Source organism: Pelobates fuscus, chromosome 10, assembly GCF_036172605.1.
Source record: "Pelobates fuscus isolate aPelFus1 chromosome 10, aPelFus1.pri, whole genome shotgun sequence".
Classification (NCBI taxonomy): Eukaryota; Metazoa; Chordata; class Amphibia; order Anura; family Pelobatidae; genus Pelobates; species Pelobates fuscus.
In genome coordinates, this window is record NC_086326.1 from 50798677 (window position 1) to 50824293 (window position 25617).

A 25617-nucleotide genomic window follows, 5' to 3' on the forward strand; every position below is an offset into this window, starting at 1 on the left:
TTTCATAAATAGCAAATATGCGAATACGAAACGAAAAACTCACAGCTATGAAAAATTAAACTGCACACATGAGAAATGCATTAAAGGGTGTATGATAGGGAAAACACAATTCTACTTTGTTTATTATTTTCCTGCCTCCATTTGTAACAAACTAAAAGTCAATTGATTCTGCACAAAGGAGGGATCTGAAAAATAGTGATATTGCAGCACACAAAATTATGTACGCACTGAATATGCAAAAAGCTAAATATTTCTGAAAGAAAAGGCATCATTTGTAAAGTGATTTACCAAAGCTAAAGTTACTTACCTTGAGAAGAAATAGAAACGTTAGGAACACTTGAGGAAGACCTTGATCTCCGTTTAGATGTGGAGATTTCACTGCTGGTTATTTGATCGTTTGAAACTTCCAGAGTGTTGACATCAGTAGGCAACACTGTGTTAGTTCCTTTAATAAAGAATTGATAAAAGGGTCATTCTTCAATACAGATTAAACATTTACCTACACAGGTTACAAAAAAAACTAAATAGGAAATATAGATACAAGTAGGAATGCTGCAGGCACCAGATCTCTCAATGAAGTGAATTCCTCTGCATTATTGCATTTCACTTGAGTATTTTTGAGCACACTGAGATCACACAAAAAAATGCTCCCTTATTCTCAAAGGTGGCAATGCTTTAGTGTAAACATGTAATTCTGCAACAACCATCATACCAATAAAGGGATTTCTACAGCTTTCACAAGAAATTTAAAGTGCTGGTCATGACAGAATTGCATACAAATTCTAACTCCGTGACCTCTGGAAATTTATATCAGCATGCAACCATTCATATACTCACCCTGGGACAGACTGCTCCTGGAAGGCCGGCCAACCTTTCGTGGTGTGGTTTTATCAGCTATACCGCCACTGTGAAGACTGTCTTCTAAAGTCTGAGCAGATACACTTTCTAGTTTGCTTGTTTCAGCAATTGTTTGTGTTAACTTCGTTGGTGTCCTTTTATTTTTAGGAGAGAGATCAGCTTTTAATTCTTCAGTTTTCTTTTCTCGCTGTTTCGGTGTATCTGAGCCGAGTTGTCCAACTGCAAAGAAATGCATCTAACTTAAATGCATGCTTTGAAAATGGTAGTTTTCATGAAAAACAGGGAGGTGGGGGGGCGCATCCTTAGTACTAAGTGCAGGAACACTATAGCATTAGGAATACAGATTTCTACTCCTATTGCTATAGTGTTCCTTTAAAATAGTGATGCATGAGCAGAACAGTACAACAACTACGGGTGGAAAACTGCAAACTGCTTTTTGGTTGACGGATACAAGTTCCTTAAGTTTTCCGTTTAAGTTTGCATGGTATTTTTTCCATATTAGTCTAAATAAAAGCTGACAGTGCTAAAAGACACATTTAAAAAGCTGAAAGTTGATAAAGCCAAATGCCATAAATATTAATTCTGTGAGATCAGAACTAATTTCTAAAAAATTACCATCCACGTTTGAAGGAAGAACTATCAATGACACCAGGAGACATTTGCAGTGCCTTTCACAAAAATCCAAGGTCCCAAAAAATAGTTTTGACAAGTAAGATTTTTGGGATTCTCAATATTGCTACATTAGTTAAGGAACCTTTTGCTCCTTTATGACTTATGAAGTCACAGGGACTGGCATGATATAGAATTTGTCTAACCTTGTGTCCATAGAACTTTACCATTAGACCTTAAATTGATATAGCTCTGAATATAATTACATTAAAGGGACACTACAGTCAACAAAACAACTACAGCTTATTGAATTTGTTCTGGTGAGTAGAATCATTACCTTCAGGCTTTTTGCTGTAAGCACTGTCTTTTCAGAGAAAATGCAGTGTTTACATTACAGCCTAGTAACTTCACCACTCCTCAGATGGCTGTTAGAGATCCTTCCTGGGTCATGGCTGCCTAAAATGCATCCAAACATGCAGTATCTCCTTCCTCTGCATGCAGACACTGAACTTTACTCAGATTTCTTGATTCAATTCATCTCTATGAGGAGATGCGGATTGGCCAGGGCTGTATTTGAATCATGCTGGCTCTGCCTCTTTGTCAGTCTCAGCCAATCCTATGGGGAAGCACTGTGATTGGAGCAGGCTACCACTTCTAATGTCAGCAGACTGCTTGTTTTTCTGAGTCGAACAGCATGCAGAGTTACAGCTTCAGGTTTGAATACAGTAAGATTTTGCTATATTTATGGAGGCATGAGGGGCCAGATGGTGATTTTGACACTATAGGGTCATGAATACAGGTTTGTGTGTATAGAGCATTCCTCTGAAATCTCACTCAATTCTCTGCCATTTAGGAGTTAAATCACTTATTTCTGTCCATGTTGCCCTAGACATACCTCCCCTGGCTGTGATTCACACAGCCGGCATTAAAAAAATTATTTTTTTTTTTTTAAATACTAATTTTCAGTTAGATGTTAACTCTTGCTTTGTAAACTGAACTTGAATCACATACAGGAGGCTCCTGTAGGGTCCAGTAAGTTATTAACAGAGCATAAAATAAGAAATCCTAAATGAAACAGAACTTGCAATAAATGAACGGTTTAGGAAGGCTGCACATGTTATTTGCATGGAGGTGTGACAAGGGCTGCATAAACAAACTAATTTAACTCATAAATGGCAGTGAATTGAGCAGGTGCATAACTATACACATAAACTTCTTGATTAAGCTAAAGTTGTTTTTGTAACTATAGTGTCCCTTTAAGTTTTTATACTCTTTCTTACCACTCAAAGCGCTCTTTGAAGGGCGTCCTCTTCTGCCAGTACTAATGGACTTAACTACACCATTACTTGGCACATCATTTTCTTCTAAGGGCTGAACTTCAACTGTGCATAAAAAAAAAAACACCAAAGAAAAAAACCTAAGTTACTAACCTACAGAAGGAACAAAATGACAGTCATTTAACCGAATTGACAAAGCTAACAGTGTTTTAACACACAAATGATTTGCAAATATTTAAAGTTGTGATCATGTTCAGAGTGGCTAACTTACGGATTCTACTCCAAATAAAGCAAATAGTAGAACAAAGTGATTTTATAAAATAATTATTCTACTTCCATCTACTGAACACAAGAGATTGAAGAAAAAAAAATAAGACATACAGAAATAGACACCAGCTTATTTACTAAAATGAGATTTGAGAAATCAAAGTAAATTTGAGATCCACGTAGCAGAATTGGAAGTCGATCAGATTTTTTCAGCTTGCCTATTTTGGCCCTACTTTGAAATTAAATTTTGAATTCCTTACAATTCTCACTTTCATGAATAACCCTGACAGACTGACATTCTTGCATAGAATGGTTTTAAAATAAGTTGTGCTATAAAAAGTAAATTCAAAGTCAAATTAAGGGCATGCCAGCATGAATATGAAGGATTAGTTCAAGCATGTCAAACTTGCGGGCCGCAGGCGTCCCACAATGAATATCTTTGCGGCCCGTCTGCCCTGGGGCCGCTTTGTGCTGTGGCTACAACCTGCTGCAAGACAAGACACATCGTTCCTGTCTGATTCCCTCCCACAGCCGATCACGTGCTCCCTCGGCCGCAATGGCGCAGAGTGGCTGCCTGCACAGCAGGCCGGCCCACTCCCCCACTTCCCTCCTGCTCGCAGTGCCAGAGGAACATCTGGCCTGCTTGAGCAGAGAAGAGCAGGCCTGGAACTGGAAGACGGGCGTCTCATCTAAAGGTAGGAGAAGAGGGGCCTGGGGAACCTTCCTGTGTAGTGTATTAGTTTGAGGGAGGGGGCAGTGCATTGATTTGATGGAGGGAGGGAGCAGTGTATTAATTTGATGGAGGGAGGGAGGGAGCAGTGTATTAATTTGATGGAGGGAGGGAGGGAGCAGTGCATTAATTTGATGGAGGGAGGGAGGGAGCAGTGCATTAATTTGATGGAGGGAGGGAGGGAGCAGTGCATTAATTTGATGGAGGGAGGGAGGGAGCAGTGCATTAATTTGATGGAGGGAGGGAGGAAGCAGTGTATTAATTTGATGAAGGGAGGGAGGGAGCAGTGCATTAATTTGATGGAGGGAGGGAGGAAGCAGTGTATTAATTTGATGAAGGGAGGGAGGGAGCAGTGTATTAATTTGATGGAGGGAGGGAGGGAGCAGTGTATTAGACTGATGAGAGGGGGAGGCAGTGAGAGTGGTGGGAAGGGGGGCAATGTGTTAAATTGGCAGAAGGGCAGTGTATTAATTCGGAGGGAGGCAAGCAGAGTATTGTGTTTGTGGACAGTGTATTAGATTGGGTCTGCATGGAGGCGTCTAACTCTCCACATGGAGCTGCTGATTGGCTGTGCAGCTTGCCACACATGCACAATAGCCTCCCAATGCTTTCCTAGAAGAACACACTCATAGAACCTCAAAATCAACAAGATAACGCCATTTGTTTTTTTACATCTGTGTAAAAGCATACATTCACCATTTCAGCCCCATTACCAAACTTTTTTTTATAACGTCAAGGTAGTTGGACTGAAATATTGGTTATATGCAAATGCACGTCTCCTTAAAATAAATTCGCTCTTTTGTTTACTTTGAAGCCCTACGAGAGTGAGGACAGTGTCAGTTAAGCAACTTTTTTTATACTGTACTTTTCAAAATAAACCTACATTTCAATTTGCTGTCTTTACCAACCAATGGCATTCATTCTCAAGGTTACAAAGTTAGTTACTTCAGCTCATTTAAGTGTAATTCTTTGTGTTCATCCACAATTAAGTCTGCTTCTAAAAATCACACCGCTTATTTTTTGTTTTCCCAAGATATATGAATATATTTAAGTTAGAACACCACATTTTTACATTTAACATTCTTAAGTTTGGTATTCATGTTTACTCCCCCTCCCCATTAAATGCAAGAGCATTGAGCATTACCAGATATTGAAGGGCCAGTTAGAGATAGCCGTTTTGATGATTTTCGACGGGACGTTTTAGGGCTGCCAGCATCCACGGTTGCTAAAAAACAAACAAAAAAAAAAACATGGATCACTCATGCATGTTAATGAACATTCACATTATAAGCTCAGAGTGTGTGTCTAAATTCTAAAATGTCAATAGACAAGAGTACTGCTAATGAAATAAACAAACAATCTAATTAACAAGACCCAGGGAAACATTTCACTAATGATTCTAGTGGCTCTCCTACCAACAGACACGAGAGGCTCTTCCACTGAAATAGTGGAGTATAATTTAACTTTTTCAATCAAATGTTATTAGACCATCTGATTTACACAACATTTTGATCCACATGCACACTACCATCTAAATGCTTTTAAATGGAAAAGCATTTGATTGGTAGATCAAAAATGTGAATCAAGATTGTAGTAATGATGATACATTATGCACTGATCAACCACTGCGTAATATTGTGTAGGTCCGCTTCATATTGCCAACATACCCCTGATGCGCTGAGGAATGGACTAAAGAATATTTTTAATGTGTCATGTGGTAATGGACACCAGGATATCAGCAGCAGATCATTTAAGTTCTGCAAGACGTGAGGTGGGGCCTCCACGGATAGGATCTCAATGGGATTTAGATCTGAGAAATGTGGAGACCGAGGCAACACCTTAAATTCTGTCAGGTTTCTCAAACCATTTCTGCGCAATTTTTGAATATATGGCATAATCCTGCTGAAAGAGGCCATTGCCATCAGGTAACACCATTGCCATGAATGAGTGTACATGGTCTGCAACAATCTCTAGATAGGTGGTAAATGTCAAACTAATAGTCACATGAATGCCAGGACCCAAAGTTTCCCAGCAGAACATTGCCCAAAGCATAACACTGACTCTGCCAGCCTTATTCTCATAGTGAATCCTTCTGCGATTGATGCACACACATCAGCCAATCCACTTGAACCAGGATTCTTCTGAGTATCTCTCCTTTTTATCCTTTTAGCCATTTTAATACAGATAGCGCTAGATTTTTTTTATACAGATTTCTTCTGACTGCTGCACTGTGGTGCACTGAAAAAGTATATTCCCACTACTACTGAGACCATCAATACATCCATTGACTGGGATTGTACCGTCCAGGCGCATACATCTAAAGCCGAACAGACTCCAGGACATTGTCCATCCCTATATGGATTTGAGGATATACCTGAAGGTGCTGCTTCCCTGATATAGATATACATACACACGCGCACCTTCAGGTATATCCTCAAAAAGTAAAAAAAAAAAAAATTACTATATATATATATATATATATATATATATATTTTTTTTTTTTTTCTCTCTGCGCTCCTGGTGGTATGTTCATTCCTCATTCTCGGATCCTCTACCAGAGGTCTGGGAGTTTGAGGGTTCTGCGCAGTATTTTAGCTGTTCCTAGAATTGCACTCTTCTGTACAGCGATCTCAGATGTCCCAAATGGAATCTGCTGAAGCTACTCCCCCAACTTGGGAGTCATAGTCCCGAGTGCTCCTATCACAACTGGGACTACTACTGCCTTCACTTTCCACATTCTTCATTCAGTCCTTGGTATTTCTCCTTATTCCTGATATTATAGTCACTGGGTATTGACACATCCACCACGACTGCAGTCTTTCGTTCCTTGTCTACCACCACGATGTCTGGTTAGTTGGTTAAGTGGTCTGTGTGCAGTGATCTTGTCATTTTAATCTTGCAATGTAAAACATAGTCTTGTACAAACTTTTCCATTGCAGGGCTAAACATACCTCTTATCTAACCGGCAGCCTCTAGACTAGAGGAACTTCCACTGAAATAAGAGTCAAGCTCAGCTCTCCAACCAAAAGCTTCTCAGAGAGCATTTCATTGGATGAGTGCAGTGTTTTGCCGTGCATCTCATCCTCAATGCTTCGATGAGAAAGATTGGATGATAACATGAGTCGCCAGCAGGCTTGATGACCAAGAATGCAGAGCAAGCAGTTTCATTGTCTTGACAATGGATACAAGGCAACTACAACTTTACTAATTCACCAGTAATGTGGGCTGGACAGAAGTAACGGTAACTTATAGCCCCCTACCCCTCCCCAAAAAAATTAACTACTATTTCTGGGACTATAGATGCCTTTTAACATCGTTGCTATATTAGCTGTCCTCTGCTCTTTTGTTGATCCATACATTTTCCTACCTTATATATTATTTTTAGACACAGGTAAAATATATTTCTTTAAGTAAACTCACAAATACATATTTCACAAACATTGCAATTGTTACCTTCTGCTGATTTATTGCTCTCAGTCTGCACCTGATCTCCTGACGTTAATACCTACGGAGGAAAAAAAAAGTCGTAATGTGCATTTCAAGAAACATTACCACCTTTAAACAAAATGTAAACTAGCTTAACAATGGGGAACTACAAACAAGAAACAATTTCTTATTAGAAATTAGAAACAGCAAGGTATCCAGTTATAAGGCAGCCAAGATAGAATGCACAAAATAGATTTATTTACTTGCATTCAAGTTGACAATTATCAGCATAAAATAAATCGTCCTACGCGTTTCATCCCGTTCAGGGACAATCCAACAGTTTCTTCTTTCCGGCCAGTGTGCCTCTCCCGATAGGTTCTTTGTTCTCAATAGCCTCTTTACTACTTTGCTCCAGCTTCCTGACATCATCACGTGGTAACGCCATGCGGTTCACATGTGCGTTCCACTGTTATGTATCCGGATCTTTCTGTAGTATGAAGTTGGATGGGTTTCACTTGTGTTCCATTCAGTTGGTCTTCGGTTATTTTGGCTCCATATATATTCAACGTCCATGAATTCAATGTAATATATATCATAAGAAAGGAGGGATGTGGGGATATGTCAAATTATTACAACAAGTTTATTCCATATAATTAAAAAAATATAAAACGAAAAAGTGTGCAACATAATTTTTAAAAACTTTTAAATGAATTAGAAAATAAAAATGTCTCATCAGAATCCTACTCATGCATACATCAAATTCTTAATTCTTGGTTTATGGACCTCCAGATGAAAAGAGGAGATTATATTGCATAGCATCATATGTCTAAGTTGAATTCCCTAAATGTGTAGGAAAATTAGGAAATGGATAAAAAAAAATGGTATGGTTAAGTTTGAGTGTTATAAAATTATGTGGAAAAAGGGGCAAATTAAATAAATAATAAAAAAGTATGACAATATATGAAAAAAGGTTTGCAAAAAAAAATCTAACCATATGGAATTTTAACCATTTCCTTATATTTAATTTAAAAAACATTTTTGTTATATTCCCATCCTCCAATGATTCTCCACTTGTATTGGAGGGGAGGAAATGAACTAAAAATTTAGCACAGCGAGAAACGTATAGGATAAATACCATGAAGACTCTACAACCAGGGGTACTAAATATAGACCTTGATCTATGGTGTTTTTTGGATTACATATATGGAAATGGTTAAAATTCCATATGGTTAGTTTTTTTTTTTGCATACTTTCATATATTTTCACACTTTTATTTATTTTTTCTTCTTTAATTTGTCCCTTTTTTCCCCCACACATTTTTTATAAAACTCATACTTAACCATATTATTTTTTATCAATTTCCTATACATGGTTTCACATTTGGGGAATTATAATTAGACATATGAGGCTATGCAATATACTCTCCACTTTTCATCTGGAGGTCCATAAACCAAGAATTTGATGTATGCAAGAGTAGGATTCTGATGATATATATAAGAAAATAATTAGCACATAAAAATCCAAGTTTATGGTCTACTATTTAATCACGAGGTAGAAACTACAATTTTGCCACTCCAGGTATGAAGGGGAGGAATGTAAAAGGCTTTTCGATTTCATTTAAAAGTTTTTAAAAATTATGTTGCACACTTTTTCATTTTATATTTTTAATTATATAGAATAAACTTGTTGTAATAATTCGGCATATCCCCACACCCCTCCTCTTTCTTATGATATATATTACATTGAATTCAAGTACATTGAATTTATATGGAGCCGAAATAACCGAAGACCAACGGAATGCAACGCAAGTGAAACGCATCCAGCTTCATACTACCGGAAGATCCGGATACCTAACAGTGGAGCGCACATGTGAACCGCATGGTGTTACCACGTGATGACGTCAGGAAGCCGGAACAAGGAAGTAAAGAAGAGACTATTGAAAACACCTGAACGGAGAACAAAGAAACTATTGGAAGAAGCACACAAGCTGGAAGAAGATATTTAAGGACTGGGGGGGGGGGGGGGGGGGAGGAATTTTTGCACTTTATGATGGGTTTTAAAATGGTCGGATTGTCCCTGATGAAGGCCCTGAACGGGATGAAACGCGTAGAACTTTGTTTTATGCTGATACCTGTCAACTTGAATGTAAGTTAATAAATCTATTTTGTGCATTCTATCTTGGCTGCCTTATAACTGGATACCTTGCAGCTTCTTTCTATTACTTGGAGAGACCAATTACTCAAGATCTCGAAAAGACCAGCATCTACAAATACATTGCAGGCTAATTTAGCATCTTATAATTGTGAGTGGCCACTTGTCTTACATTTTCATCACTGTAAACGCACAGTTCTGCACTATGTTGTGCCATTTATTTCCCTTATAGGATTTTCCCCATTTATATATATTGGTCAATTTTGAACATTACGTTGAGGAAATCTTCGGGTTTATTATTCTAAAGGTAGGTGTATTTAATTTATTCCTTCACTTTATCTGTATAAATAACCATTTTAATTGCACTTAGAGCACTTTAGCTATGAAAGTCACTACTGTACTATATGTTTTATGAATTACCTGTTCAATCACATTTGACTTCTTGGGTGGGGTTTTTATTAGTTGCTTAATTCCAAATATTTCTTCAATTGGATGTGTATTTTCTGTTGGTGTACTCATGATACGACTGATGCCCACCATATCCTCTACTGGCTGGCCTTTTTCTTTGGGTGTTGTCATTATTCGTTTGATGCCAATCATGTCTTCAACTGGCTCTCCTCTTTGTCTAGGTGTCCTCACAATGTGCTTGATACCACTTAGATCTTCCACTGGTTCTCCCTTCTGTCTGGGGGTCTTCATTATGCGTTTGATTCCAGCCATGTCCTGCACTGGTTCTCCTTTTTGCTTGGGAGTTTTCATAAGATTTTTAATTCCCACCAAGTCTTCAAGATTAGAAGATCTGCGAGTATAAACTACAGGCAAAGACACTGCATATTTTGGTGTTCTTAGCAACTTCTTCAATGCTATAGGATCAGTAACTGGTTTCCCTTTCTGTTTGGGGGTTTTCATAATTCTTTTAATTCCAGTCAGGTCAATAGATTTCCTCTTCTCTTTGGAGATATTTGTCCCTTTGTCTTTCTTAGATTCCCGAGCTTTGGTTAATGCCGACTCAAGCTCTATTGTCTCACTTTGAAAGACTGCTGAAGTAGTTTCTATTACTTGATTTACTTTAAGCAGCTCAGGTGACACAGGACTTCTAAGAAGACGAGACACTGCATCCCTACTATACTTCTTCCTTTGTGTTGTAAACTGACTATTAATTGGAGAGACTACCATTTCACCTTAAAAAAGGGAAACAAGTTAAATTAATGCATGAGATGAGAATACATATACATACATACACACACACAGATAAATACACCAATTAAATGTTTTACCTATTTAAAGAGACATTGTAGGCACTGAAGCCATTTCATCTCAATGTAACCCTGCAACTAAACACTGTTTTATTGTAACGGCAAGGTTTACATTTAAAAGTTAACATGCCACTAAAGGTGTTTTTTTCTGACAGCCATTAGAGGCAGTTCCACCTCAATAGCAGTTATCTTCTGCTATTCAACAGATAATCTCATACAGACCATTTGATTAGCGCACTGTAGCATTTTGCTGCAGATGCGAAATAGTCTCCCAATGTTTCCGTATAGAGAAACAGTGTATTGGCTGTGATCATCTACATTGAGCGTGATAATGGAGACTGGTGCAGCAAGGGTTGAAAGGTAACTAATACATACATTCCAAACGCTTACAGTGCTTGTGAAGAATTAAAGGGATACTGAATGCGTATGTGGGGGAACTAACCTGATTCCTCCGGAGTCTTCATCTCAGACATCTCTGAAACAGATCTTGGTGTGCCTGTAGCATTGCCTTCTCTGCGGGCACTTCTCCTTTGTTTATTACTCACGGGTGTGGTAAATAGTTCAGAAATGCCTTATGGATAGCAAAATTACATTTGTTTCAGATAATACAAGGAAAAAGAAAAAAACAAGCAGGAACATTTTAAGACTTCTGAACTGCAGTTAAAAGCTAAACAGACAGCACTTTCATAATTCTCATTAAAGTGGTATTGGTGTAGTGTCCCTGTTCCCATAGCATCAAAAGTACAGGAATTAAAAACAAACTACTTCAGCTATGCAAACGTAAGGACATATCAAAGTGTGCAATAATATTGAAAGGGCTCCATATTTAAAACCAAACATCTCATAGAACAGTATGACAGAGTCAACTTAATGAAACACTAAATCTTAAGTAAAACAAAAGGACAGCAAAGTTTCCCTCTAAACAGGATGCAAATTATCAATTAACTTAAAACAAGTTGGGAGACCGAAATAAACCCACCACAAAGCATTCTGATTACATTTGTGTAAACAGTGGCAGTTACCTGTAAAGCTTTCATCCTTATCAATAGTTATTTTTGAAGCTTGGTTCCTCACAACCTTAGGAACATGGCCTATTAGGTTCACAGATCTTGTATGAGCCTTTCCAATCAAAATTGTTGCCGGGGAATCTGCATGGCCTGTACTGGAGATTGCCTTTAGTTTTTTAGCTGGAGTCTGTTAAAAGTATTTAAGTAAATTTTTAGAAAAAGTCAGAAAAAGAAACATCTTTATAGGAGTTTATATATAAACTGAATTGCAGAAATTGGAAAGAGTATGAGTTTTAAAGCTAGAAGAAAGAAGGTGAGTGAGATTTAAAATATATACATAGACAGACAGGATATACATACAATTTTCTGTTTAATACGATTTTATAATTCAAGACAGAATTTACTAGCTCCTGAACCACTTTAGGCTTTTGTACTCACTGAATTTAAACACAATTATCAGTGCTTTTTCTGTCACATATATGTAGATTTAATTTTTCCATAGTGTACATGGTCAACAACATGAACTTTGTTACTTTCAGATCTTTAAATAGACGATTCTCACATTTACCTTCAGGTCATTTACAAAAAAACAAAAACAAATTAGTAAGGAACATGTTTTGGACACATACCATCTTGAGAAGAAATAAAAGGATAAAAAAAAATAAGTAGATAAACTAATGTTTATCCAATTTATTTTGTCATTTAAAGGGTTACTCTAAGGCAGGGCTGCCCAACAGGTAGATCCCCAGATGTTGTGGAACTACAACTTCCATGATGCTTTGCATGCCTTTAGAAAGACAAAGCATCATGGGAGTCATAGTTCTACAACATCTGGGGATCTACCTGTTGGGCAGCCCTGATCTAAGTACACTACCACATGCTGTAGTGGTTATAATACGAAAACTATCCAGACACAACCCCCCAAGGGATAAAGTAAAATGTTTACACAGTTTCACAACTGGGACTGGCATCAGGAGTCTCCAGTCTTCTCAATCCACTGCAGCAATCTGCATTATGCGCAACCTATCACATGGTTTGTTGATATATCAGTAGAAAATACTCAAATAATTGTGGCAATCTAGGAGCCCAAGAGAAGAGTCAACGCCTTAACAGTAACCACTAATTAGCAGTAGAGGATATGGTGCTTAGAGTACCCCTTTAATACTTGCCTAGATAGTGTTGGGATAAGAGTTTTAACATACCTTAAGCACTTTATGCTTCCTTCGTTTAACTTTGATAGCAGGCTTGTCATTTTTCTTTTGGGGTTTTGCCACTCCAATTTTAACAACATCAGCCCACGATCTTGCCACTACAAAAGTCAATAAATAAGATTTACACAAGTTTATCCACACTATTTTATTCCTTAAAATTAAAAATCTTGAGATGTAGTTGCATTGCAAAGCAAGTTGGCAAATACTTACAAAGCAAGTTAGCTTCTGAGGCACCAGTTCTCCTCCTAGCACGGATCATTTCAAGAGCATCAAGCTTTCGACTTCTCCTTGATGGAGTTTTTTTTAATGTAGAGGATTTTCGAGACGACTTCGGTGTTCGAGAGGCAAGCATTCCTTGTGCAGTAGAAGGTGGTGTATTAATACGAGAAATTGAAAAACGGCCCTTTGTATAAGGGATGGCTGGGGACGCTGTGGCGGGAGACCTCTTGGCAGGCGTCGCCTTGGCGGGAGACCTCTTCAGAGGAGACTTGGCAGGCGTCGCCTTGGCGGGAGACCTCTTCAGAGGAGACTTGGCAGGCGTCGCCTTGGCGGGAGACCTCTTCAGAGGAGACTTGGCAGGCGTCGCCTTGGCGGGAGACCTCTTCAGAGGAGACTTGGCAGGCGTCGCCTTGGCGGGAGACCTCTTCAGAGGAGACTTGGCAGGCGTCGCCTTGGCGGGAGACCTCTTCAGAGGAGACTTGGCAGGCGTCGCCTTGGCGGGAGACCTCTTCAGAGGAGACTTGGCAGGCGTCGCCTTGGCGGGAGACCTCTTCAGAGGAGACTTGGCAGGCGTCGCCTTGGCGGGAGACCTCTTCAGAGGAGACTTGGCAGGCGTCGCCTTGGCGGGAGACCTCTTCAGAGGAGACTTGGCAGGCGTCGCCTTGGCGGGAGACCTCTTCAGAGGAGACTTGGCAGGCGTCGCCTTGGCGGGAGACCTCTTCAGAGGAGACTTGGCAGGCGTCGCCTTGGCGGGAGACCTCTTCAGAGGAGACTTGGCAGGCGTCGCCTTGGCGGGAGACCTCTTCAGAGGAGACTTGGCAGGCGTCGCCTTGGCGGGTGACCTCTTCAGAGGAGACTTGGCAGGCGTCGCCTTGGCGGGTGACCTCTTCAGAGGAGACTTGGCAGGCGTCGCCTTGGCGGGTGACCTCTTCAGAGGAGACTTGGCAGGCGTCGCCTTGGCGGGTGACCTCTTCAGAGGAGACTTGGCAGGCGTCGCCTTGGCGGGTGACCTCTTCAGAGGAGACTTGGCAGGCGTCGCCTTGGCGGGTGACCTCTTCAGAGGAGACTTGGCAGGCGTCGCCTTGGCGGGTGACCTCTTCAGAGGAGACTTGGCAGGCGTGGCCTTGGCAGGGGACCTCTTGGCAGGCGTGGCCTTGGCGGGGGACCTCTTTAGAGGAGTCTTGGCAGGCGAGGCCTTGGCGGGGGACCTCTTTAGAGGAGTCTTGGCAGGCGAGGCCTTGGCGGGGGACCTCTTTAGAGGAGTCTTGGCAGGCGAGGCCTTGGCGGGGGACCTCTTTAGAGGAGACTTGGCAGGCGAGGCCTTGGCGGGGGACCTCTTTAGAGGAGACTTGGCAGGCGAGGCCTTGGCGGGGGACCTCTTTAGAGGAGACTTGGCAGGCGAGGCCTTGGCGGGGGACCTCTTTAGAGGAGACTTGGCAGGCGAGGCCTTGGCGGGGGACCTCTTTAGAGGAGACTTGGCAGGCGAGGCCTTGGCGGGGGACCTCTTTAGAGGAGACTTGGCAGGCGAGGCCTTGGCGGGGGACCTCTTTAGAGGAGACTTGGCAGGCGAGGCCTTGGCGGGGGACCTCTTTAGAGGAGACTTGGCAGGCGAGGCCTTGGCGGGGGACCTCTTTAGAGGAGACTTGGCAGGCGAGGCCTTGGCGGGGGACCTCTTTAGAGGAGACTTGGCAGGCGAGGCCTTGGCGGGGGACCTCTTTAGAGGAGACTTGGCAGGCGTGGCTTTGGCGGGGGACCTCTTGGCAGGAGACTTGACAGGTGTTGTCTTGATGGGAGACTTCTTGACCAGTGTTTTGGAAGGAGAAGCTTTAGGCGATCTCTTGGCAGGTGATATTTTGGTTGGGACAGATGCCGGAATGGTCACATGAGTCTTTGCTGGAGTTGTCACAGAAGATGCTCTAATGGGAGATTTAGCTGTGGAGTAAGGCTGGGCCAGAGTTCGAGCAGAGGATCTTCTGGATGGGGTCTTAATAGGAGAAATATTAGACGCTGTGGTGGTAGTAGAAATAGGAGATCCAGTAGCCAAAGATTTCTTATCTGGTGTGATATTGTGAGATCCAACTCTCAAAGATTGCAAATCATGCATTTCCTAGAAGAAAAAAAATAAATTACTGCAGGGTTGTAAACTGAAATTGTAAATTCCCACTTAAATATTTAAATAAACTTTTTTTAAATAAAATACATTTTAATAAGATATACTCCTTAAAAGGGTTTGTCTAAAGAATCAGTAATGCCATAAATTCCTTTTTCCTTGACTTATGAGAAAATGATCAGTTAGTCTTTGCTACTAACGCATACACTATAATGCACAACGGAAGAAAATGTGATAGGAATAAATGTAAAGGAACATTTAGGTGGCTTGCCCTCTTAGCCCCATATAAAAATTTAAAACTCAACCTATTTCCAGTGCCACTCGGGTCCGCCCACTTTGTGACATCAACATGGCCAACTTTTAGCCAATCCAATGCTTTCCCATAGGGAAAGCATTGGATTGCCTAAAATCGGCACGGGGCGGGGGCCAAATGCTGTTTTGGCCAATCAGGACCTTCTCATAGATATGCATTGAATCAATGCTTCTCTATGAGGAAAATTCAGCGTCTCCATGCAGAGTGTGGGGACGCTGTATATCAAGGGTGCTTTTTTGGCAGCACTGACCCAGGAAGCCCCTCCAGTGGCAATCTAAGGAGGGGCCACTTGAGGTGTCCCTAGAGGCAATGTAGACACTGCCTTTTCTCTTAAAAGGCAGTGTTTGCATGAAAAAAGCCTGAAGAACTAATATACTCACCAGAACAACTACATTAAAGGAGCACTATAGGGTCAGGAAAACAAACATGTAAACACAGTAACACAGGCTGGAAGGGTGTATCTGTTCCTTTGTAACTGAGGAAAGAGCTGCTCTTTCCTTAGTTACAAAGGAACAGATACACCCTTTCAGTGCTGCATGGGATGAATTGCTCCAGCACTCAAAGAGTGAATTCACAGAATGATAACAGATTTTGGACTCCTGATGGCCCTCCCAGCCTGTTATACTGTTTAAAATATATGAACACAGACAGATTAGTTTTTGAAACATTCTAGACTCTGTATACACTCCTACTTTACCCTGAGCTCAATCATGAGTGTAGCTACTAGGCCACAAGGTGGAAAGCAATCAGTCCAGTTGGATTGTTACTAAGTAACCTGTAGCACCGCCCCTTTTCTGGGCCTTGCACACATTGCCACCACACTCAGAGATAAATTACTCTCTAATGCAGGGCAAGCTGTCTCATGGCTAGGTGAGTACACAATTAAGGTAAATTATTTTGAGGGATTGGGAGTATATATTTCTTTGTGTCTGCACTTGTAAGTTATGTTTTATCCTGATGAAAGCTCCATGTGGGAGCTGAAACGTTGACTTTTTAAATGGATTGATGAAAAGTTAAATTTTATTTGAAAATCTCTATAAAGTACTTGGAGTGAGGTCATTACTGCTATGTCTACATGATCCTTGCAGGAGTGCAAGCCCTTGCTATCTCTCATAAATAAATAAATATATATAGAGAGTTATATAGAGAGTTATCTCTAAAAATTATAGAGAAATAGATCTCGCCATCTATTATTCTTCCTTTTGTTTTACCATGGACGGAACCCCTATTCTTTTGCCCACCAACCCAAATTCGAATGCTCGAGTCTATTGTAAAGTTAATTCTAAAACAGACAACCATTTAAAGAAGCAAATTAAGGGCAAAGCTCAGATGCACAATTTGAAAAAAGGATACCACATAACAAAAGACAGGTGATGCGAGCAATGTTAAACATATCGCAATCAGCCTACAAGGATACTTTAATGCAAACTTAAGAGTTATTTGGAACTCCATTCTCTAAAACCCAATGTGAACATAGCTAGGATTACCTTTATTACAGACTGTTTGAGACCAAAACTCTTTCGAATAACTGCACTAGGTGTGCTGATAGACAAACTCCGTCGAGCTGGTGTTGCTCCTCTCTTCAGAGGGGAATTTGGAGGAAGTCTCTTATCAAAAAGCTCAGGACTAAGATGTCCACCAAATGAAACCCTCTTCCTTTTCATTGGTGGCTCAGGAAGTGCAAGTTCATCACTTCTTCGTTTTCTAGGTGACTTTTTGGATCCAACTAAAGGGGATGATTAAAGATTTTAAAAAAAAAAAGAAAAGAAAAAAAGTGTTAAAGCTAAATAAAATCCAAAGAAAAATTTTAACCACGCTGGATGCAAGAAAACCTATTTCAGACAAATCAATAGCCTCAATGTGCATGTGAATGCAGGTGTGTGTATAATGAATAGGGAGTGTGTGTGCATATGTATGTAAATATGGGTATTTACACCCATAAGTCATTTTCACACTTTTCTTTACATCTCCTTCACAATGGGACTTATGTATACACAATTCCCAGGCTATCCACCCACACAATTTAAATGATTGCAAATGAATTTATTTTTCATTGGAAATTTAATTTGCAATAGATGCCCAGATAGAGTTGGTGCTACCATTAGATTATAAAATGGCAGAGACTTTAGCAGTGAGACTGCAAGAGCATGATCTATACACCAAAACGGATTCATTAAGTTAAAGTTGTTTTGATGCCCATAGTATTCTCTTAAGCCAAGTAAAACTGTTGATACCATGCTTAGCTTCTAATGTTTGCAGATTTTAGACGCCAATTATCCTTTGAACATACATTCTATAAACTAAAATATACTGCAAGTAATATTTTAAATAGACATGTACTCACTTGCAGTAGTTTCAGCGTTTAAATCCATAGCTTTGGGTGAACCTCCTCTTACAGACATCTGGGACACTCTTCTGGACCGTGGTGAAGCACCAGGATCTCCTCCAGCAATGGTTTTATCTTGAAGTATCATAGCTACTTTACTAATTTGGGCTTGAGGTGAACTTCTCCGAGTTTGAGTAAGTGATACATCTGTTGGCTGTACTGGGGAACTTTCTGAATAACTTACTGCCTTTCCTTCTCCAGGCTGCTCAGCTTGTTTGCCTTTTCTTTGACGGGGACTGTGCGAATCAGGAACACTTGTACCGACATTAACTGTTGGTCCAGAACTAGATCTTCTAGGAGAATGCTTTTCACTCTTTTTCTCTCCATGCTGAATTGAAGTATCAGAAGAAGAAAACACATGAGATTCAGATGAAGACCTTCTAGATTGTCGAGGGGATCTAGCTTTGTTTTCTCCATCAACCCCAACTTGCTTTGAATTACTTCGCAGCTCCTGAACCAAAGGAAAATCTGCTTTTACCTCCTCCACATGCACATAGGCATTGTTTTCAGAGCGTTCATTGCTCTTTTGTCTTGCTAAAGAAGATCTTCGACCCCTGGATGGACTTTTTGAGGAGTAACCATTCTCATTGGTGACAGCATCAAGGAGAACCTCTGGTCCTCCAACCTTTGCTTTAGCTCCTCTGGAGATTCTTTTGGGTGTAAAAGGAGACTGATTAACATTTTCTGCCTGCAAAATGTTGTCACTTAAGTTTTTTGGAGAGCCTCCAGTTTTCTTTGCAGGCGATTTAGATTTTTTGGATTCAACCTTGCTTTTGAACATTTCATATAATTCACTGAAAGGAGACAGATCTTTGCTATGCTTTGATGAAGATATTTGGAGAGATCGACGTGTATGTGTGCTTTTGGAGACAACTCCTTCTGATTTCCGTGACCCTTTGCTTATTCTGGAACTATCCCACATTACAGTCTCATCTAAACACAAAAACAAATGTGTTTAGACATGCTTCTATATAAATACATACGTACGTACACATACAGTCAAATACTGGACACATACCTGCGCTCGAATGTTGTTCATTTGGCAACACCTGGAAGATAAAAACAGACTTCAGAAAAAAAACTCAACCAATATGCTTAAGACAGAAGAAAAAGTTAAAGAAATGCAACTTAATGGGTACAGAACAGATTATACCTGATATGTTTCAGATCCCAAACCAGTGGAACGTCTGCGAACTGGTTTCGAACCGGCTTCTTCAAACCTATCCACAGAACACATCCGCAATGTCATTTATTTCCATTTACAATCAAAACAATGTTTCACAGCTAAAACTCAAGGAAATGAATAAAGGCATTTCACGCAATATAAAAATCGCAAAATTTAACTACAACGTCAACTACAAGCATACATGATTTTGACTTGGATGTTTTGATGGTTAGATTCCATAGCTTTAATCAGAAAAAATATAAAAATTGCTGTTTGAGAAATAGCAATGTTATTTCCCTCTCTATTTTATATGTTTAAAAAAAACTATTTGTATGATATTTTGAAAAATTTACAAAAAAAATATATTTAATATTTCTTTCAAATTATCCACGACTAGAGGCATTTCTGCACTAAAAATGAACTAGTGATGGGCAAAACTACTTTAACGCTTCTAAAAGCTTTCAATTCATCTACACAACATGCTTGCAGTTTGGTAAGCAACTGCACAGATCAGTAGAAAAACACTTAAAAATACATTTCTGCCACCGGTCTCTCAATTCCTCAGTAGAGGCTCAATGGCAAGGAATTGAGACGAAGAGCAGAAGTGAACTCCCACAGGAAGTCCCTCTGCTCTCCACTCAGTGTGACTAAAGCACAGAGTAACTACTTGGCCGGCACTGGCAAGAGAATATAGGAACAGAGTGACGTGACTCCGCTCACACACCAGCAATGAAGACCCCATGTCAGTGCGATGGAGGTTTGCCCTGCTTGGGGAAGTGTCCTGAAGCAGGGCAAAACAGCAAAGAGCAGAGGAAGAATGTGAACGGACCGGAGGGAAATGTTACAGAAGTGCAAAATTCACCTCTGTAAGGTGCTGTCTGCATATCACATAGTAAATAAGCGCTGGTCAGCTGGCACAGCCTAGCACCAATTGCAATCTAAATGGAGCCACTGAACATCTTGCTTGGCAGAGAAAGCCAGAGGTATTGATACCTGCTTCTCCCAGTTGTGAGGAGTTATTGATTCCTACCAACACTAAATTTGCAATAAATTCCATATCATCCTAACAACTTTAAAGCCCACTATTTTCAAAGCGGCATGGAACATTTTAACTTTGTAAAAAGAATAAAGAGAAATTATTCGTTTTTACAATGCACAACTACCCATCAGCAGTATTTAGGAAAGTTACAAAACATATCAAACTACAATACAGGGTGCATTAGAGAGAATAAATGGTTACCTAAAAGAACGATCTATGATGGTTAGCACATCACCATGTTTGAGACGAACAGGCTGTTGAATAGCTCTTCCATTCAATTGTGTAGGGTTCACAATACTTAAATTGGTCACAAAAACCTACATTAAAGTAACACAAGAGAGTATAAAAACAAGAGTTGTGATAATCCATGCAATCCAATTTCAGAGCTGTACCATAAATATAATTTTAAAATAGTATTTGTTAAAGAATGTGCCCATAATATTCTAATTTCTCACACAATTTATGATTGTCACTTAATGAAGTGCAATGCAAATGCCAGCAGCAACTTATTCAATTAAGAAAATGTAATTAGAACGCAAGGCGCATCCACTTGCTTGTGAAAGTGGATTCCATTTACACTTTAATTAATGATATGATGTATGTGGATCAAAAGCAGTTTTGTGGATTAAGGCAGGATAACATGGGTGAATCAACCTATGGCTTTTTAGTCCATGGACAACTTAGAGAGCTAGTACTCAAGGGAAACAGACATAATAAGATTCAGCTAAAACAATATCAGTGTTCAGGAGTATTTATTTCGAGACAAAGTGTAATTTACAAGAGTGGGTCGCTGCAAAAGCAGCATACGTTTTGTAGATTCAAGCTACTACACAATTAGCAACTATATATACCAGGCTGAAGAAATAGTGTCAGCTACCCTGCTTTCCTTTGCATTGTCTAAATGTTTACCCTTCTTCAGATAGCATCTCCCAATGCTCTGAGAACAAGGAGGAAACCCCAGTGACTAGGGCAGACATTAAGACCTTGCTAGAAAGAAATGTTTATAGTGACTGACTGGACAAATTATAGGAAAAAATATTTTAAAATCATTCTTGGGAAAAAAGGCATTTTCGGTTTCGGTTTTTGGCCAAGGGCATCCTGAATTTTCGGTTTCGGCCCAGAATTTTCATTTCGGTGCATCCCTAATCTATACAGAACCATCCTAATGGAAAGCTGCTTTTTACAACCAAAATTATCCTAAGCCCCAGCTGAAGCCTCCAAAAGCATACTGCTTAAGTTTCAAGACTAAGTAGCCAAACCATTTCTGTTAATATAAATAATGGACTCCATGTAAATTAAAGGGAGACTATAGTCACTAAAACAACTTTAACTTGAACAGTTTTGGTGTATAGATCATGCCCTTGCAGCCTCACTGTTCAATTCTGCCATTTGGGAGTTATATCACTTTGTTTATGCACCCTGGTCAAACCTAGCTGCATATGACTTGCAGTCTTCCAAAAAACTTCCTGTAAAGTGAGATCGAATGTTTTTCCTTCCTTTATTGCAAGTACTGTTTAAGTTAGATTGTCTTATTCACTGCTATGTTAATAGCTTGCTAGACACTGAAAGAGCCTTCTGTGTGTAAAGTTCAATTTACAGAGCATGAGATAAAATAGTTTAAAGGACCACTATAGTGCCAGGAAAACAAACTTGTTTTCATGAAACTATGTAGTCCTTAGGTCCCCCCCACTCACTGGGCTGAAGGGGTTTCCTTTATCCAGCACCGGGCTCCCTCGGCGACCTCTCCTCCCCCTCTGTTAGCTCCCGAGTGGAGCCGAATGCGCATGCGCGGCCAGAGTCACGCGCGCATTAAAAACACCCATAGGAAAGCATTACTCATTACATGCTTTCCTATGGATGTCAGCATCTTCTCATTGTGATTTTCACTGTGAGAATCGCGGAAGCGGCCTCTAGTGGCTGTCAGTGAGACAGCCACCAGAGGCTGGATTAACCCTGCAGTGTAAACATAGCAGTTTCGCTGGGTGCCTGTAGTGGTCCTTTAACCCCTTAAGGACCAAACTTCTGGAATAAAAGGGAATCATGACATGTCACACACGCCATGTGTCCTTAAGGGGTTAAGGTAAGTTACATCTCATTGAAAGTGAAACCATTTTTTGTTTCATGGAGGCTGTGTCAATATATTGTAAAGCGCTACAGAATCTGTTGGCCCTATATAAATGGCAATAATAATAATAATAATAATAATAATAATAATAATAAGATCCAGGAGAGGTGTGGCCAGGGCTGCAAAAAACAGTGGTTTAACTCCTAAATGGCAGTAAATTGAGCAATGAAACATGAGATGCATGATCTATACACTAAAACTGCTTCAATAAGCTAAATTTGAACATACATACTATGCCATGAATGTTATTTCACCATGAGATTTAACGCAAAAAGTTGTCCAGGTGTATCAAAGTAGGCATGAAGAGAATAATGGACAGCAGAAATGCCACGTTATACGTAGATAGCACCAACATTACAATGTTTACAATAAACATACAAAAATTAATTACCTCTTTGTTCTCCTTAATCTCAACTCTGCAGTGTTCTTTTGAGACATGGGGCAATTGAATTCGAATGTCACATTCTGCTTTTCTGTTTGGAAACAACATTTAACACTGGTTAACAACTGCAAATAGAGTTATTTCCAATTGTATATAAGTTCGGATTGAAATGTTCAATTTAGTGTTTGGCTCCAAAAAAAAAATTCCTTCGCTTGCTCTTGTCAGAAAGAAAGGTAGGAAAGTTTAACAATGTAAATCCAAAGACCACTGAAAGCTGAAATTAAACCTAGAAAATAACTGACAATCTTAACTTCATAATTTTATTGAGGAAGAAAGCAGTGGCAACTACTTAAATATTTTAATACCACAAGCTTTCTGACCACTTTAGTGATATGAAGTGCCCTAGGAACCTGGAGTCTGTATGTGTAGTGTTTTGCACATAAAGAGTTTAACCCCTTTCTTGCCAAAGGGGATACTCCACCTCCAGCAATGTCACTGGGGTGTCATCAGCAAGCCCAGCAGGGTGTCATGCACAGCCAATGAATGACAATGGCATCAACATCTGGCTTCTGCAGAAGCCAGGCTTATGCCACCAAAGCATCAGGGAGCTTGGCATAGACCAAGATAAGAGGACAAACTATTGCACAATTGTTTGCCACAATACCAGGATATGGGGCCAGGGTATGCTTGACATAACCACTATAGGGGGCAGTAGTCCTTTAAAAATCACACCCACTTCATTACAAGGTTTTCATTTTATTTTCCACTTAACACCTCCATTAGCATGCCCCCTTACCCATAAACAAATGAGTTTCTACACTCCCTCTGACACGGAAAAGACAATAGACCATTACACGCAGACAGCAAAATTATGGCCAAGTAACATTGTTTTACTTATGCCCTAATTACAGTTTTATAAACAGCAAACAATGTTCCCAAGATTATGAACATCATGGAAAAACTTTACTCCATAACATTTAATACTAATTCTTAATAGCATAACACAGGGATTCTTAATAGTTTAAAATGCTGCCTACATCCTGAGCTCAGTATTAAATGTCAGTTAACTGTGAATAATCCATGGCTAACTGTCTGGATCCAGAATACATTATGACATGACTTGCTCAGTTATAAAACATTTAAATGATGCTGCACACCAAGTTAATACACTAAATTAGAACCAGACTATCACGTTTCGTAAACAGAACTTTTATGAGAAAAGACTTTGAATTTCATTAAGACTATTTCACATTGGTGGTTTTAGCATATATATTTTACATTTATAAATATGAAAATGGGTGATTTCCAGTCTAAAGTGCTTCTTTAATTTAAGACTTAGCCAATATACTGCTGTGTTATGTGAAGCTGATGCACTTGGGAGTCTCATGGCTCGTGTAGTGCCAATATAACGCTATAGATTTTTAATGCCATGCTAATCTACATTGCTGTTTTTGCCTTTCTTTGCTTATGCTTAACCCAAATCTTCAAATGTAGCAGAATACTTATAGCTTTAAACGGACACTATAGTCACCAGAAAAACTACAGGTTACAGTAGTTCTGGTGAGTACAGTCCACCCCTGTAGGCTTTTTAACCCCTTAAGGACCAAACTTCTGGAATAAGAGGGAATCATGACATGTCACACATGTCATGTGTCCTTAATGGGTTAATGTAAACACTGTCTTTTCTGAGAAAACTCAGTGTTTACATTAAAGCCTAGCGACAACTCCAGTGCTTACTGGAGATGCTTCTTGGGTCAATGCTGCACAGTGTGCAGCACGGACGTTCAACGTCTCCACGCTCTGCACGGAGAGGCTGAACTTTCCTCACAGATGCATGGATTCAATGGATCTATCAGTAGATGCTGATAGGCCATGCCAACATTTCATCCCGCCACTACCCCGTCTCCTTGGCAATCTCAGGCAATTCAATGCTTTCCCTATCAATTCTGATGTCAACCAAAGAGCCCGGTGGGAAATAAGGCAAGTTTAAACCCCTTCTAAGGTGGTTTTAACACTATAGAGTTACAAATACGTGTGTGTGTTTCTGATCCTATAGTGTTCCTTTAAGTTCCAAACCTCACCATACATGCAATGTAAAGAGCAGTCTAACTAGCTTTTAACAAGATGGAAGCACTGGTTCCTTTTGTTTTCTTCCACACATAACTGTCCTCTGTGTCCTTTAAATACTCAGGGCCTCTGTTATTAACAGGCTGTTTCTTCTTACAAAAACAAAATGCCAGATTTAAAAAAACAGTTTAAATATATAAAAAGCCTTACCTTCCAAACAAACAGGTAGTTGCAGTCAACGGAAAATGGGTTCCGTCTGAACCATTCCTTTTAATCACAACAATTTCACCAAAAAGAGGCATCTTCAAATCAGTCTTACCTGTATGCAATAAAAAAAACAAAGAACAGTTTTGCTAGTAAAACCAAAAAATAAATATTTATCTGAAATTTTCTATGATACACAAAAAAGTTATTTGAACATTAAATGCACACTAGAGCGATAGAAATGCAAACATGTATTCTTAATGCAATAGTGCCTATTTTAGGTTATCCCCCTCCCCCCATGCAATAAAAAAGGCATTTCTCGCCTTTTAACCATGAAAGCACCAGTCTGTCCTGCTGGCACACCTACCTGGCTAAGATCAATCTTGATGATCTCAGCAAATCCAATGCTTTCCTATAGGCTGTGCCGATTAAATTATCTCTATGAAAACCATTTGACTGAATAACCGACTGACCTATTGCAGAGGAAGTGCATGTTTTGGCTGTCAGGACAGCCAATATACATGTGTTTAACTGTGATAAAAACACTGCCATATCTACAAAACCGCAATTTTTTACATGGATGGGTTAAAACAGGGTCACTACACCCAGAGCAGTTCAATGGAACGACGTGGTTTGGGTACTTTTAGTGTATTTTTAAACAGTGAAAATCACCTATAATTTGTCTTCCCTGTATTTCTTGAGAAGTTCTGGTTTTCATTTAAATTATTTTTTTTTTAGTATATGACAATCCAGCATTGACAAGGCAACTCCAGGGCAAACATTGCAAATAAGAGGAGAAATTAAAATGTTTTTTT

At 39.8% G+C, this 25617-nt stretch overlaps 1 protein-coding gene across 4 annotated transcripts in view; it reads right to left on the reverse strand.

The window, feature by feature from the left end:
* Window positions 1-25617, reverse strand: part of MKI67 (marker of proliferation Ki-67) — a 47987-nt gene that overhangs the window by 18170 nt on the left and 4200 nt on the right. For 2 of the 4 annotated variants that reach the window (XM_063434559.1, XM_063434556.1), the window contains exons 2-19: window positions 24809-24917; window positions 22541-22622; window positions 20226-20341; window positions 18974-19040; window positions 18839-18869; window positions 17779-18753; window positions 16922-17160; window positions 14148-15118; window positions 13003-13265; window positions 12784-12890; window positions 11597-11768; window positions 11017-11145; window positions 9739-10499; window positions 7195-7246; window positions 4886-4966; window positions 2748-2849; window positions 838-1077; window positions 308-445 (exon numbers count right to left, since the gene is read on the reverse strand). In XM_063434559.1, the coding sequence (XP_063290629.1) occupies window positions 308-445; window positions 838-1077; window positions 2748-2849; window positions 4886-4966; window positions 7195-7246; window positions 9739-10499; window positions 11017-11145; window positions 11597-11768; window positions 12784-12890; window positions 13003-13265; window positions 14148-15118; window positions 16922-17160; window positions 17779-18753; window positions 18839-18869; window positions 18974-19040; window positions 20226-20341; window positions 22541-22622; window positions 24809-24900 (4618 nt within the window). In that variant the 5' untranslated portion in view covers window positions 24901-24917. Of the gene's footprint in view, window positions 1-307; window positions 446-837; window positions 1078-2747; window positions 2850-4885; window positions 4967-7194; window positions 7247-9738; window positions 10500-11016; window positions 11146-11596; window positions 11769-12783; window positions 12891-13002; window positions 13812-14147; window positions 15119-16921; window positions 17161-17778; window positions 18754-18838; window positions 18870-18973; window positions 19041-20225; window positions 20342-22540; window positions 22623-24808; window positions 24918-25617 lie in introns of all 4 variants that reach the window. The other 2 variants (XM_063434557.1, XM_063434558.1) reach the window with 2 other exon arrangements.